Raw genomic sequence first — 14,584 nt, 5'->3', positions numbered from 1 at the left:
CACAGAGTGTTTCCAGGTGATTGCACAAAGTATTTTGTTTAGCAAATAGGGACGGTATCTAATAAAGGAGGAGGGGAAAACCCACAACTGGTTCTTTTATTTTCTTATGTCTTTCCTAAAGCCATTTACAAAGGTCATTGCATGCAGGAAAAATGCAACAATGTATATGATGTACAGAAACAACTTTCATATGAAATTTCCTCGCAGGCTGTGTAGAAGCAGACTGCTTTCAGTCATTGCGTTCCTGGAAAGCCCATGCACAGGGGCTCCCAGAGAGTGCCGCAAGCCCCACACCAAGACATTGGAGGGACTGAAAATAAAACATAAGCATCCTTTCCTGCTCTGGCCAAGCCAACCTCTTTTCAGTCAGTTGCAGTAACTCTACAGAGGAAATTGCTCCCCGGGTAGAGGAAGCAGTGGGGAAGCACAGATGGGCTGAATGATCCCCGGCATCCCCTGGCCTTCCCCCTCGTTTCTGGGTTGATGGGTGTGGTTGTCTTACTCACCAAGCCTGTCTTACCTAACCCCGGGTCCCGTGACCGTGCCCTTATTTGGAAACTGGGTCTTTGAAGACGAGATTAATTGAAAAGACCCGGGGCCCTAAGCCAATATGACTGGCGAGAGGGGACAACCAAGCAGAGAAGGCCATGCGACGACTGAGGCAGAGAGTGAAGCCCAAGGATTGCTGACAAACCCCTGAAACTAGGGAGCTGTTTCCCCGACAGGCCGACACCTTGATTTTGGACTTCTGGTCTCCAGACCCAGGTGACGATGTTTCTGAGGTTTTAAGCCATCCTGTTTGTGGTACTTTGCTACAGCAGCCCGAGGAAACAAAAACACCACCTTTTTGATAAAAGTTAGACTACAGAGAGGAGGACTGTGGGTAGATTTAAAAACGTGGGTTGGCCTTGGTAGAGGTTTGCCTTCCATTCTCACACACACACACAAGTTGGCTTCTTTGCTATGTCGAGGGGATTTCTAGCAGGGTACTTGGGAATTCCGCCTCCCTGAGAGCTTTCGGAAGAGGGCGTCTGTGGGCCGACTGGTGGCCCCGTTGGGAGCTGCAGGAAAACAAGCTTGCCAGAAACTCCAACCCGGATTCCCGGCTAGCTTGGCTACTCAATTGTTGTGTAACCACAAGCAAGTCAGGGACACAGAGCTCTTCTGAGCCTCAGTTTCATCATTTGTAAAATGTGGAAAATAATACTATCCTAATTTTTGTTTTCTTTTTTTTTGAGGAGTGGATGTAGTAGCGTATGTGCAGGGCCTGAAAATTAGTTCTTACACATTTTATCAGTGTTAGAATGGGTTGGTTAAGAATTTCTGACTTACTGAAGCAGTTTCAGGTGCATGATGAGAGAAGGGAATCAGTTTCAGGTTCGGAGTGAGAGAAGAAAGTAGATTCTAAAGCGGGGAGGGCAATGGAGGAAAAAATATTAAAAGGGAAAGAGACTTGGGTAAGTTCTTCTGCTGGGAGGAAGGCAGATCTGGCATAGATGGAGAAGGTGAAGCTGGAAGAGTGAAGAAATGACTGATGGGCAAGGAGAAAATAGAAAGGACTGTTGAGGCTGAACATGGCAGGTGGTGTTACAAATGAAAACTCAAAAACAGGAGCTGGACGTGTACACAGGCAGTGTAATAAAGAGGAAAGAATGTGGCTTTGGAGGAGGGCTGATCAGGGTTCTATTCCAAGTCCCATAATTTACTAACTGTAAGATCCTCAGCAATGAATTAAACCTCCGGAGCTTCATTTTCTTTCTCTTAAAAAAAAGGGATTGTGGTAGCAACCAGGTATGCACTGAATCCATTTCCCTTTCCTCCTTTACATATAGCTACACTTCTTTTCTCAACCTTTCTTGCTTTAGGTGTGGCCGTGTGACTGAGTTCTTACAGTCCTAAAATCTTTTCCATTTCTCCTCCTCTTCTTATGTAATCTCCTCTGCCCACATTTTGTCCTAGCCTGAGGAAATTTAAAATAACTTGGGGAAGTGGATGTGGCTCAACCAGTTGGGCACCTGCCTACCACATGGGAGGCCCTGGGTTTAGTTCCCAGTGCCTCCTGGAGAAGGCGAACAAACAATGAACAGACAGACGAGGGAACCATGGGGGCGGGGGGGGGGGGGAGTGATAAATAAATCTTTAAAAAATAACTTGTAATTTTTCATTTATTAATGGTCACATTTCATTTAAGAGTCTAATTCAGAGCACTGTTTATTTTTCCCTACCAAGGAAAATAGATTTTATTTTGGAAATATATTTGCAAAAAACGTCAAGAGTTGCGGAAACTCATTCTTGAACTTCCCTGGACATGATTCAGAGGGTGATTGAGGGAAGGGCTGAATCTCTGGCTGTAGGGGCTTGTGCTGGTGTGGCAATGAAAAGCTGGGAAAATTGGCTTCTGGAGGAGGAAGAACTTCACCTTTCTTTAGTGGGGGGAGTCGGTAAACATAGCCAATTGGTCTCCAGTGGAAGGGAGAGTGCCCCTTATCTGGACCTCTTTCTTCTGAGTGCTCAGCTGGTGGCCCATGGCCACGGCGATGGTGATCGTGAGGACCTTCACTCTCGAGTGGTGGGTCACAGGGTCCATGGGGATGGTGCCCACGGTGACGGTGTCCATGGTGACGGTGTCCATGGTGACGGTGTCCATGGGGATGACGTCCATGGGGATGGTGTCCATGGGGATGATGCCCATGGGGACGGTGCTCACTGGAACTGTGATTACGAGAGGGCCCGTGAATACCATTTACGCCAAAAGGGGTATGATGACACCTGGACCCTGAAGGGGGCGCTCCTTCTTGAAGTGGTGGTCTGCCTGGGTGATCTTTATCTTCCAGTGAAAGTGGGCATCCATGTTTGTGTGGTTTGTGGGGATGATGGTGATCTCTGGCTCCATCAGGCTTAAATGGGGGCTTGTCAGGAGGAGAATGCTCATGGCCACCAGAATGGAAGGGATGGCCCAAAGAGGGTTGTCCTCCACTGAAGTTTCTATGTTCCTGGAGAAGACACAGAAAAGTGATTATCACCATTTAACACAAAAGGAAAAGTTAAATGTTTAACTTGATTTAGACCATTGGTTCCAGACTTTCGGATTCCTCAAGTCAATTTAGAAAGTAGGATACCAACGAACCAACAAAGGGTCATCAAATATTTGTTCAGTCAAGTTGGCATTTAGAATACAAACAAAAGCCATCATCTCTACCACCATTATTTCGCAAAAGAAATAAATATTTTGACAACACAGAGGTCAGAAAGAAATACTCAGAGTAAAGAATGGTCCTTTAGGTGGGATAAAGGTTGAGTTATGAAAAATTTTCTTTACTAGTATTTTTTTTCTCATTCCGACATACTAAGAGGTGAAACTATATTATGCAATGGCGCTCACTATAGATCAACATTTGAAAAATAGTGCTTTATAATTTGTATTTTAAACAGAGCTTGAGGTTTTGTCATATAAGCATCCCTTTTTCATGGAGGACAAGCTAACAATTATTAAGTCTCAGCAATGAAGTCCCAACAAAGGATCATATTCAAGTTGATTTAAAGCTGATTGAATTGGTCATGATTCAATTTTTCTGCCAAAAATTCACACCACCCCATTCTTGACAATTTTTTTTTCATAGTTTTTATGTTATCCCAGTGAAATACATTCTTTTCCTCAGGGGCCTGGTCTCTTTTTTCTCTTCCCCTCTTTCTCCAGTTCCACTTTTTCCTGGTTGCCCTCCTTCTCATAAAACGGCATTTGGCAAAACTCCCTCTCTGAAATAGAGAGCAGTCCTCCCTATACTCACCCCTCCCCACAGACACACATAGAGTCATAAGAATCAAATCCCACTTAGCCTGGCACTGTTGATGCCAAAGGCTATTTAGGCAGCCTACCTCAAGGGTGAAGCCTTCACAGTTTATGTCAAGATCTTTTGGGGTTTCCAAGTCAGAGGCTCCAACATCATATGACAACTCTGCTCTGCAGAATCCAAAGATCTATAAAGAAGAAAGAAGGTTGTTAGTGTGTGTGTGGATGTGTGTGTGTGTGTGTGTGTGTTCAGGTGGTGTAAATGTCCAGCTACAGTCTAGACATTCAGGAAAGGAAGAAGAGCTTTAGAAAAGCAGGGTAATATCATCAAATGTTCCCATCAGTTATTTAACATTCTTTCCTAGTCAATACTTCGAGAAAGTGCTATTCCAAAGTGTTTCATCACAAGTTGTGGTTTTTTTTTTTTCCCTGCAGGCTGTGGGTGTGCGGAGGAGAGCATGGCCCAAAGTCAGCTCCAGGACCCCAGAGCTTTTCCTTGGTGGAGTCAACCAGACCAGGGTTTGGATTTTAAGTCGGCATCCTAGAAATGAGGGGTGGTGTAGGTCCAGTGGGACCAGCTCACACTCACCAAAACTCACAGTGGACCAAGGGATTGATTATTTACGAGTGAAATATAACATAGGTCTCTTCAAAAATTAGCAGAAATCCTGTGGAAGTCTCTGAACATCCCAGGGTGGGAAAGTGGGGGCCCTGAGTCCATTTTACCTCAACCTCCAAGGCAGGAACCCCCAGGTGGCTTCTGGGCAACGACATTCTGTTTATGCGCCTGCTTTTATTTATCATCTTTTTTTTTTTTAAATACATAGATCACACAAAATGTTACATTGAAAAATATAAGAGCTTCCCATATACCCCACTCCCCACACCCCCCACTCCTCCCACATGGACTTCTTTCATTAGCATGGTACTGGATACTGGAGATAGGCAACAATGCCTTCAATTTTGGCTACAGGTTTTGGTTTTTTTTTTAATCCAAGAATATGCCTTTCTGCCATCCTTGGTGCTCTTTAGTTTTCTCTTTCAGGATTTAGAGATTGTTCCATTGTCTCACTGACAGCTGGAGAACTTGCTTACTGAAAATCTCTTCACTTAAGCAGCTTGGAAAATTCTAACACCGTTGGAGATTTGGGCCCGAAGGGTATCGGGAATGAAAGAAAGAGAGAAGGGAGAAGGAAACAAAGAGAAAGAAAGAGCAAGAGAAAAAGAACGAGAGAGCTGGGATCAGGGTGTCTGCGAGGAGAGACTCATCAGACCACAAGTTGTTGTGGGTCTCATCGCCAGTCGCCAGGACTGAGCCTCCCTGCAGCGGATTGTGGGGAACACCCCAGCGTTGCTGCCTTGCTCTGGGTCTCTGCCTAGAGAGAATGAGGAACAGTGCAGGGGAGGGTTTCATACAACTAAGTGGTCCCTTGGAGGAAAGTGCTGGGAAGGAGGGAACCAGTGTAAAGATGGGTCTTTTTGGGCTGTGACAAATCCCATTGGAATGAACATTAGGAGAAATGGATTCTTTTTTTATTTTTATTTTTTGAGGTACCAGGGGCTGGGGATTGAACCCAAGACCTCAAATGTGGGAAGTCCGCACTCAACCACTGATACATATCAGCTTTCCTGAGTTGTTTGAGTTGTTTGTTTTGCTTGTTGTTTGTTTTTGTCTTTTCAGGGTGCATGAGGGAACTGAAACTGGGACTTCCCATATGGGAGGCAGGTGTTCAACCACTTGAGCCACATCTGCTCCCCTGGAAGAAATGGATTCTAATCTCAGCTCTGTTGTGAACACTGAGCAGGATGCTTACTTTGCTGAACCTTACTTACCCCTACATTTGTCAAATGGGATCATGTGAACAATAAAAGAAATAAAGTGAATGAAGTGAATGAAGGTACCATATGTGTAGGTTTTATTACTAATACAAGATTTAATAGTTTTAGCTAAACTTCTAATAGAGTAAGTTAAATAACTCACTTTTAAGTTTAGGTATACATTATATATATTATAAAACCATATTATCATGAGTAACCTAAGTTCTTTGAGTCTTGGTTTCTCCCCCTGTAATTAAGGGATTGAAAAAAGTCTATCCCATAGGGCTGTATGAAGGTTAAGTAAGTTAACATATGTATAAATCACTTAGACAACTGCTGGTATATACTCCTCTCTAAAAGTGACTTATTATTTTACACACTTTCATTATACTCACATTTGGGTGCCTGGGAAAATGATGTCTGGAGCAGTTTCTCACAGAAAAGTCCAGATAGTAATTGGTTCTTTCTTCTCCCCTCTAGAACAGATTGGATCAAAACAATTTCAAGAACTACACAGTGAAACAAAAGAAAACAGTAAAAAATAAAAAGGCAACAGATACTGCTATCAAATTCACTGTAAAGCACTAAGAAGGATTTAAAAGTAGCAACATGTTCCATTTTTCTTATGGTGTCTGTTTTCATTATTATTTTTAAACATCTAAGTGATCAAATGAATACCATTTCATAGAAAAAGTTTCAAATTATAGAGAGACGAATAAGCAAAATATGAAAATAAAATCCTTCCTGTATCTTGTCTCTCTTCCAGAGGTACAACCATCATTCCTTTGATGTGTTTCTCTTTCTAGTCTTTTCCTAGGTGTGTTGTATGCATATACATATATCTAATTATTCAATATAAAAGGTCTCATACTTAAATAACGTTCTGTGACCTGCTTTTTTCTCCTAGAAATATGTCTTGAAACTCCAGTTTCTATAGGTCCAAAACTTTCTTTTTAATAACTGTATATTCATTCCATTGTTATGCACTATTATTATTTAACTTTGCATTTGTAAGTTTGACAAACACCAACCAGCTGCTCTACAACCCTGGATGGAAGGCAGAGGAACTGTCTACCTCCAAACACACCACTGGGTAGTTTCTCTGAGCCTGTTTTCTATCATAACACAAGGAGGTTAGGACTGGATGATTTTTAATGACTAATATGCTCTTTTTTCTTATCCTCTTTCTCTTACAGATTTCCTTTTCTCTCCCTCAAATCTCCTCCCCTCTCCAAAAAATTAAAAAAACTTGCAGAGGGCGGTTCTTTGGTATCCGTTGCCTGCCTAGCATAGCCCCAAAGGCTGCATGAGGGGCTTCGAATTAAGATACAGCTCGCCAAGTGAGTCCAGTGGAGGGGGTAGGTGCTGCCAAATTTGTGCCTAAAAGGTTGGGGCTGGGCCCAGAGGCTCTTGCTGGACATTAGTGGAGACTCACCACCCTTGCAACTCTCTCTACTTGGTCCACTCTGAAAGAAGCGAAATCATCATTCTCCTTTTTATATTTCTCAAGGGCTTGGTTAGCTTGTTTTCTGTAGGACTCCGTATCCTCAAAGAAATCGAAGAGGACAGGACTGTCTTTGGTATTGGCCAGTGCTGAAGAGACTGGAAAAAGAAGTGTTAGTGTTGGGACTTAGTACATACAAGCATGGTGGCAAGGATGATAATGACAATGGCCTGTTTTACAAATGGGAAAATCAGGGGTTACAAAGGTTAAATAACTTGTCCAAGATCATGGAGCCATTCAGCAGCAGAGTCCCACTAAAACTCAGACCCTTCTGATGACCAAGTTGTCATGATGTCTCCTACACATAAAGTGTTAACATTTTAACGAATTCTTCCTGCCTCTGCCAAGGAGGAAGAGGCATCATTAACATAAAGTTTTGCCTAGATTGTGGAGAGGACACAGATTAGGTTTTTTCCAAGGCAACCTCCTGAAGAGGCTGGTTAGCTGTGAAATTTTTGCTTATTGAATCATGTCGGGTTTTACTATGTTTAAGAGAACTCTTATTTATTTTTGAAAAATTAATAAGAACATGGAGTTTAGAGTCAAAATTGCTGGGATAACGTCATGTGTTCACATCTTGGCTGTTTTTTAGGCCAACTTGTTGGACAATTTTGAGTCTCACTTATTTTATCTCTAAAATTAAAAGTAATATAATCTATACTTTATAATCTTGCTATAAGATTAAATGAGATGATATGCATATATAAAAGTGCTTTGTAAACTGTAGAGTGCTACACAACTGCTGGATGTTGAAGACAAAATTTGTTGAGTGCAAGGTACTTTGCAAAGTGTACTACATAGACCTTCTTGTTTAATCTTAATGAGGATCTTAAAGGCTAATGTTATTATCAGCCCCATTTTACAAATAAGAAAACCAAGGCTAAGAATGGTTAAGTAACTTGTCCAAGACCACACAAATAGTGAATGGTGAGGTAGGCACTGAAACTCAAGCAAGTCAGACCCAGAGCCTATGATTCCACAATTATGCTATACAGCTTCTCATACATTTCTATTTTTACACATTGAATTTCTTTAAAGGAAAGTGCACCAGTAACAGGGGAAAACCCTCTCCCCTCTATTCTCAGGAGAGTAATAATCGAGTCCATGAGGGTAAGGACACCTTCTGACATGTACATCTCAATATTATATGATAAATACCACCATATGATTGAATTCTATATTAACTAGCATTTTAACAGATTTACCAGAACTTGTGGTGCAGTTAAAGTCATTCACTTTAAGATCCTGAGAGGCACTTGAACGTGTGGTAGCTATCACCTTACATTGCCCGATCACCTGTTGAAAGAGATTTTGTGTCACTGCATGCTACCTTCCTCAGGTTGAATATGAGGTACAAAAGATGATGCAACATACTCCTATCCATTTAACATTTACTTGAGGTCTCCTTTATCATATCCTCTCTCTCAAAACCTGCATTTTCTAAGTCTTTTTTGTGTGACAAATGCTACAGTCACCCAAAAGCCCTCATGAGAACAAGTGAGAAACTATTTAAACAGGTCATGATCATATTCTAAACATTTTCAAGGGGAAATGTTGCATTGACTCCAATGTACGTAAATCTCTCATTTCCTGGAAAGGAAATCTTAAATTTGTGCTTATTCCTCTTTGTGTTCTTCAAGTGTGGCAGACAACCAGATATCTGAGGACCCATGTACAGCATGCAGAACAAGATCCTATCCCTCCTTCTAACTACAATTAATCCCTTTGGCCATAACAAGTCTGCATACAACACAATTACAAGTCTACAAGTTCCTAGACTCATAAGAGATTAGTAGGGCTGGATGATACCTTAGAGTCCATCTACTTCAAACCCCTCCTTTTATTTCACAGTGGAGGAGACCAAAGCCCGGGGACATTAGGTGATTTGCCTAAGGTCTAAAAGCTGGTCATGCTATCCCAGCAGACCAGAAGTCCCACTGACTCATCTTGAACAGGGTCCCCATCTATGGCTTTCAAGAGATTATTAGTCAAGGTCAATAGAATCTTCATGAGTTCTGAGGCAGAAAACCTGCTTTCAGTGTTTTACTGCATTAGCCCAGGCATGTGGCTACCCTGAGTAAGCAGAGAAGACAGAAGCTCAGAATGGCAAGAGAAGAAGAATGGTTGTCCAGTTGTACTTACTAGGTCTGATGGACGTCTAGAAGCAGCTGGCTCACACTCATTCCAGTGTTTCCTGGATAGGACCGAACAGTCTGATTCTTTCACATCTAAGACTAAATAATAGACAGCCGGAGATTCCTGAGAAAGACCCAGAAAGCAACAGGTGAGTAGCATGTGCGAGGCCAGAACTTTCTTCAATAAGAACCATCTCTTTTTTTTTTTTTTTTTTTAAGATTTATTTTTATTTATTTAATTCCCCTCCCCTCCCCCGGTTGTCTGTTTTCTGTGTCTTTTGCTGCGTCTTGTTTCTTTGTCCGCTTCTGTTGTTGTCAGCGGCATGGGAAGTGTGGGAGGCACCATTCCTCGGCAGGCTGCTCCCTCCTTCGCGCTGGGCGGCTCTCCTTATGGGTGCACTCCTTGCGCGTGGGGCTCCCCTACGCAGGGGACACCCCTGTGTAGCATGGCACTCCTTGCGCGCATCAGCACTGCGCACGGGCCAGCTCCACACGGGTCAAGGAGGCCCGGGGCTTGAACCGGGGACCTCCTATGTGGTAGACGGACGCCCTAACCACTGGGCCAAAGTCCGTTTCCCCCATCTCTTTCTTAAACACAATTCCTGCTCCTTTCCAAATCCTCTGCTTCCTTGTGTGGTGCTCCACGGTCTGGCCTCCCTGGTTTTGCTTTCAGTGGTTCCAGCAAGGCATAGGTTTCTTTGTATTGGGGAGTGAGGATGTCAGCATCCCTCTGTGATCTCTATCAGCCCCTCAAGTCCTCTCCAAAAAGCCTACAATCTAAGTGAAAACAGTAGGTTTGCTTTACTTCAAGATAAGCCCACAGCCTCCCTTCCAACCTGACTATTCTTAAATTTAGCCTACGTAGAGTTTCTGGAGCCCCACTGTTTATGTTCAATTATTCCCAACACCCTCTTTCCTGATTCATGATGTTCATACAGATCATTTGCCTGGAATTCACTTGGAATTCCTTCCCCCAGTCCCTCTTCCTATTCAAATCCCAACCATTCTTCAGGGTCCAACTGAAGCCTTTTCCCATCCAAACTTAATAGATCACCTTTCAGTCAATTTCTCTGGCAATTTAATTTCATTAAATTTATTGGTCAAATGGATGTATCCTATTTTATGTAGTTTGCCTGTGGGAAGACTATTAATTCCTAGAGGGCAAGACCCTCAGTTCTTCTTGTTCTCTCATGGTACTTAGCATTAGACTGGGCTCAGCGTAAGTGCTTGTAAGTATTGGCAGATGAATTCTCAGGAAAAGACATAGTGATGAACATTAGTTTGAAGGAAGAAAGAACAATCTATAGTAGAAACTAAACACAAAACCCTGACCAAAGCCACTCAATTGTACAAGGCAGCAAGCGAAAGGCTAGAGTTGTAGTTGTCCCTAGTGCACGGTCTCCCAGCTCTACTCTCCATTGGTCATTCCTCACCGCTTTGTCCAAGTGGGCATCAGTGATCCGCAGCAACTGGAAAAGGTAGCCGTCCCGCCGCCCTTTATTGATCAGATCTAGAGCTTTCCCAGCCACGGGCTCAACAGCATTGCAATCAGTGGGACTCACGGCACAGGAATGCTGCAACGTGATCAAAAGAAGTGCTGCAGCGATCACCTTCATTTTGCTAAAATGTGAAAACCATCGCTTGCTATGGTCTGCCATAGCAAAGAATTTTATACCAACTTTCTAAAACATGTGCACACACACGATTGATTAAAACACGGACTTTATGTATTTTTGTTGTGTAACCAGGGATGTTCACCCTGACCCCTGGTTAAAATATCCATCAACAGGCTGTAAATGATTAGTGGCTCCTGAGGTCAGAAAGTTAAGACAACTGCTGATGAGTGGGTGAAATTGTGATCTGCACAAATCTGGAATTTTCTAGCAGGAATTTTTGACCACAAGCATTGAGTAGGTTGGGTGGGGGATGGGGAGTAGGGGTCATGGAAAGGGTATAAAGTTATTTTTCTCCATGTATGTGCCTGTCTCAGCCTAAAATCTCCACTATCACTTGTTTTTTTGGATGATGGCAGGGGTTCTTTTTCTTTTTTAAGATTTATTTATTTATTTATTTATCTCACCCCCCTCTCCATTGTCTACTCTCTGTGTCCATTCGCTATGTGTTCTTCTGTGTCTGCTTGTATTCTTTAGGTGGCTCTGGGAACTGATCCTGGGACCTTCCAGAGTGGGAGAGAAGCGATCATTCTCTTGTGCCACCTCAGCTCCTTGGTCTGCTGCATCTCTTATTATCTCTCCTTTGTGTCTCTTTTTGTTGCATCACCAGCTCGCTGTGTGGGCCAGCACTCCTGCGCAGGGCAGCACTCCACACAGGCCAGCACTCCATGTGGGCCAGTTCATCACACGGGCAAGCTTGCCTTCTCTAGGAGGCCCTTTGTATCAAAGCCTGGACCTCCTATATGGTAGACAGGAGACCAATTGCTTGAGTCACATCTGCTTCCCTAGCAGTTCTTAACAAGGGGTCCGTGAGCTTGAATTGAAATTCAAAAAAATATTCTTATGGAGACATGTTGGTGTGGGTGTGATATATATATTAAATAATACACAGTATAGTGTGGACTTATAAGGGTTCTGTGTTTTTCACCTGACTGGCAGAGTGGTCCATGGAACAAAAAGGTTAAGAACCCCTGGATTATGGTATTAAAGGTCCTGAGTAGACTGCACCTGCATTATCTAAGGGAGGGAACATGTTCAACTATTTACACCATGAAAAGAAATGGCTTCAGGTGGAGTAGAATGATTAAGAGGCTGTTGCTTTGGAGTCAGATTTGAATTTCAGCCCTGGCTTTGCTACTGTCTTACAATGTGATATCATGCAATGCTGGGTAAATGACACAGCTTCTCTGGTTCTCATTTTTCTTGTTTGTAGGACAAGGAATAATACCTCTTGACAGGACTGTGTAAAAATTAAATATGTACAGATGTGTAAAGCAACCAACACAACTCTTTGCACAGATGGGTGCTGAAGAAATGGTACCAGAAGCAATAAATTAGGGAGAATTTGGGGCACCCCCCACATTGTCCCAGTTCTCTGTGGCCCTTAAAGCATGACAAGGTGAATCCTGCTGAGTGCTTTGGTCCATGTGGATGATAAGATGGTGCAAGCAGGAATCAAGCAATTGGATGCCCATCTCAGAGAAGAGGCTTGTGAGGAGCAGGGCGGGGTGGGGTCAGAATTGGGAGTTTGGACTCAGCATGTAAAGAGCTGGGATAAAGTTGATCCTCCCCTCCAAGAAACAAAAACGCCTTTATGGAACCTTGTTCCCAACAGACCTGAGGGATCAGACCAGAGGAAATGAGCCCAGGTCCCTCCTCACTACCAGCAAGCAGCTAGTCATGCAGGTAGAATGTTCTCTTTACTTCTCTTGAGTGAGAGTGAGGACCTGGGAGGGGGACAGTGATTCTAAGCTTTGGTTTTGTCTTAGAATCCCCTGAGGAGCTTTAAAACATCCTGATGTTCAGGCCTCTCCCAGAGCAATTAAATCAGAGCTTCTGGAGTTATTGTTTAAAAAGCTCCCCAGGTATTTCCAACATGTAGTCAGGTTGCAAACACCTGGGACTCTAGATATTATCTGAAGGAAGGGAAAGAGTTTGAAGAGAGAAGGAAAGAGTGGTGGTTATGAAAAGTAGACTTTGTCTCTCAGAGTCACAGAGATACAGAAAGTAGAAGAGACAAGTTGTGAGGCTGAAGCTTTTCATATTAACAACACGAGCTTTTAATTGAATAACAAAATGCAACCACTCCAATGCAACTCAGAATGAAAAGAATAATATGGAATCTGGCCACAGTGTTGTCAAAGGACTCCAAACCAGTGGGACAGGAGAAAAGCTATGGATTATAACAAAATCTGTTTCATGTTTCAATGAGTTGAGCTCTTTAAGGAGTATTAATACCTCTTATTACTGCTATATTGGTTTTAGGGATTGAATTGTGTCCCCCACAAGAGGATTGTTCAGGTTCCAACCCCTGGTTTTGTGGGTGTAAACCCATTTGTAAATAGGACCTTTGAAGATGGTATTGGTTAAGGTGTGCCCAAACTGAATGAGGGTGAGTCTTATTCAATATACTTCAGTCCTTACGAGCAAAGGAAATTGGACATGGAAGAAGCAGCCACGAGGAGTAGCCAGAAGCTGGAAGTCAGTCAAATATGGAAGAGAAAGGAGAAGAGTCTGCCATGAGCATTGTCATGTAACAGAAGAGCCAAGGAACCTCAAAGATTTCTGGCCAGCCAGAAAATACCAACCCCAGGGGGAAGAAAGCCTTGTAGTCTCTGAAACCGCAATTCAATAAATTCATGTTGTTAAGTCAACCCTTTGTATGACGTTTGTTTTAGCAGCTAGGAAACTAAAACAATTTGCCATACCAGACATGGGGCACCCTGGACAGTAGGCTGGGAGGCAAGTCAAAGGCTAGTGGAGGGAAAGGGGATGGGGATGCTGAGAGGAGCGGAAGGGCATCAAGAATGAGGACAAGGTGCTTGCCAAGACTTACGTGATAACTACCAATGCCTGTGTCCTCTTTCCCTTAAAGGCAGATGTGCTAATCTTGTCATTCCAGTACCTGAGGTAGCTTCAAGTTAGAAAGTTCAAGGAATAGATAAGGGGACTGGGATGGTGATGGTTGGGGGTGATGGGCAGGCACAGTGATGGTGAATAGGAGAGGTATTCTGTCCTCAGGAAGTATCTGAGGATCTAGGAAGTGACATTTGGTTTGGGGAAAGCTTCCTGTACATTCCCGAGCCAGGGAATGGCCTCAGCTGTGGAATGGGGAGGATCATGGTGACTTTGCACATACTGGTCCCCTGGGGCAGAACCAGGGTGTATAGATTTTGCCTCCTTGTTCTTGTCCTGGCCATTCAGCTTCTTTCTGGTCTGGCCAAGTAACCAGAAAAAAAGTCAATTAACAGAATCTTTATACTTTAAAGCTGTTTTTCTCACAACAGGATACGTGCTCATTGGGGAAAAACATGGAAAATGGGGGAAAAAACAAGAAAATAAAATTTGTCTCTAACAGTACCACCATGAGAAAAATCATGATGAACTATTATATATGTCTTCATAGACATTTTCCTATTTGAATATATTGAATATGTATGATTTTACATTATTGGAATTATTTTGAACATACAGGTGATTTTTTTCCCCTCTACTGTGGTTGAGGACTTACTTATTTCTAACCTCCATTTCCCTCCCAGGTATTAATAGACATCATATAAACTTTATAAATATTATTTTTGATTTTTCATAGCATTTTTGTTTTTCTTTTACATTTTTTCAAAATTCTAAAATTTTAGTCATAAACACAACCCATGCAGAAAAT

The 14,584-nt window shown here is 42.8% G+C and overlaps 1 protein-coding gene and 1 long non-coding RNA gene across 2 annotated transcripts; one reads left to right on the top strand and one right to left on the bottom strand.

Annotated features, from left to right (window-relative positions):
* The first annotated feature begins 575 nt into the window (after positions 1 to 575).
* LOC105747635 (uncharacterized) lies at positions 576 to 6,223 on the top strand. The gene is made up of 4 exons (XR_001119585.4): positions 576 to 765; positions 4,226 to 4,309; positions 5,472 to 5,688; positions 6,089 to 6,223. It is a non-coding gene; the product is annotated as an uncharacterized lncRNA (long non-coding RNA).
* HRG (histidine rich glycoprotein) lies at positions 2,148 to 10,952 on the bottom strand. The gene is made up of 7 exons (XM_004473708.4): positions 10,681 to 10,952; positions 9,255 to 9,371; positions 8,318 to 8,408; positions 7,044 to 7,210; positions 6,004 to 6,084; positions 3,877 to 3,978; positions 2,148 to 2,993 (listed from the first exon to the last, which is right to left on the bottom strand). The coding sequence occupies exons 1-7, from the start codon at positions 10,903 to 10,905 to the stop codon at positions 2,241 to 2,243; spliced, it is 1,536 nt and encodes a 511-aa protein (XP_004473765.1). The 5' UTR covers positions 10,906 to 10,952; the 3' UTR covers positions 2,148 to 2,240.
* Between the last annotated feature and the right edge of the window lie 3,632 nt (positions 10,953 to 14,584).

This window comes from Dasypus novemcinctus, chromosome 4, assembly GCF_030445035.2.
Source record: "Dasypus novemcinctus isolate mDasNov1 chromosome 4, mDasNov1.1.hap2, whole genome shotgun sequence".
Taxonomy (NCBI): Eukaryota; Metazoa; Chordata; class Mammalia; order Cingulata; family Dasypodidae; genus Dasypus; species Dasypus novemcinctus.
This window is presented reverse-complemented; position numbering and strand designations above follow the sequence as displayed.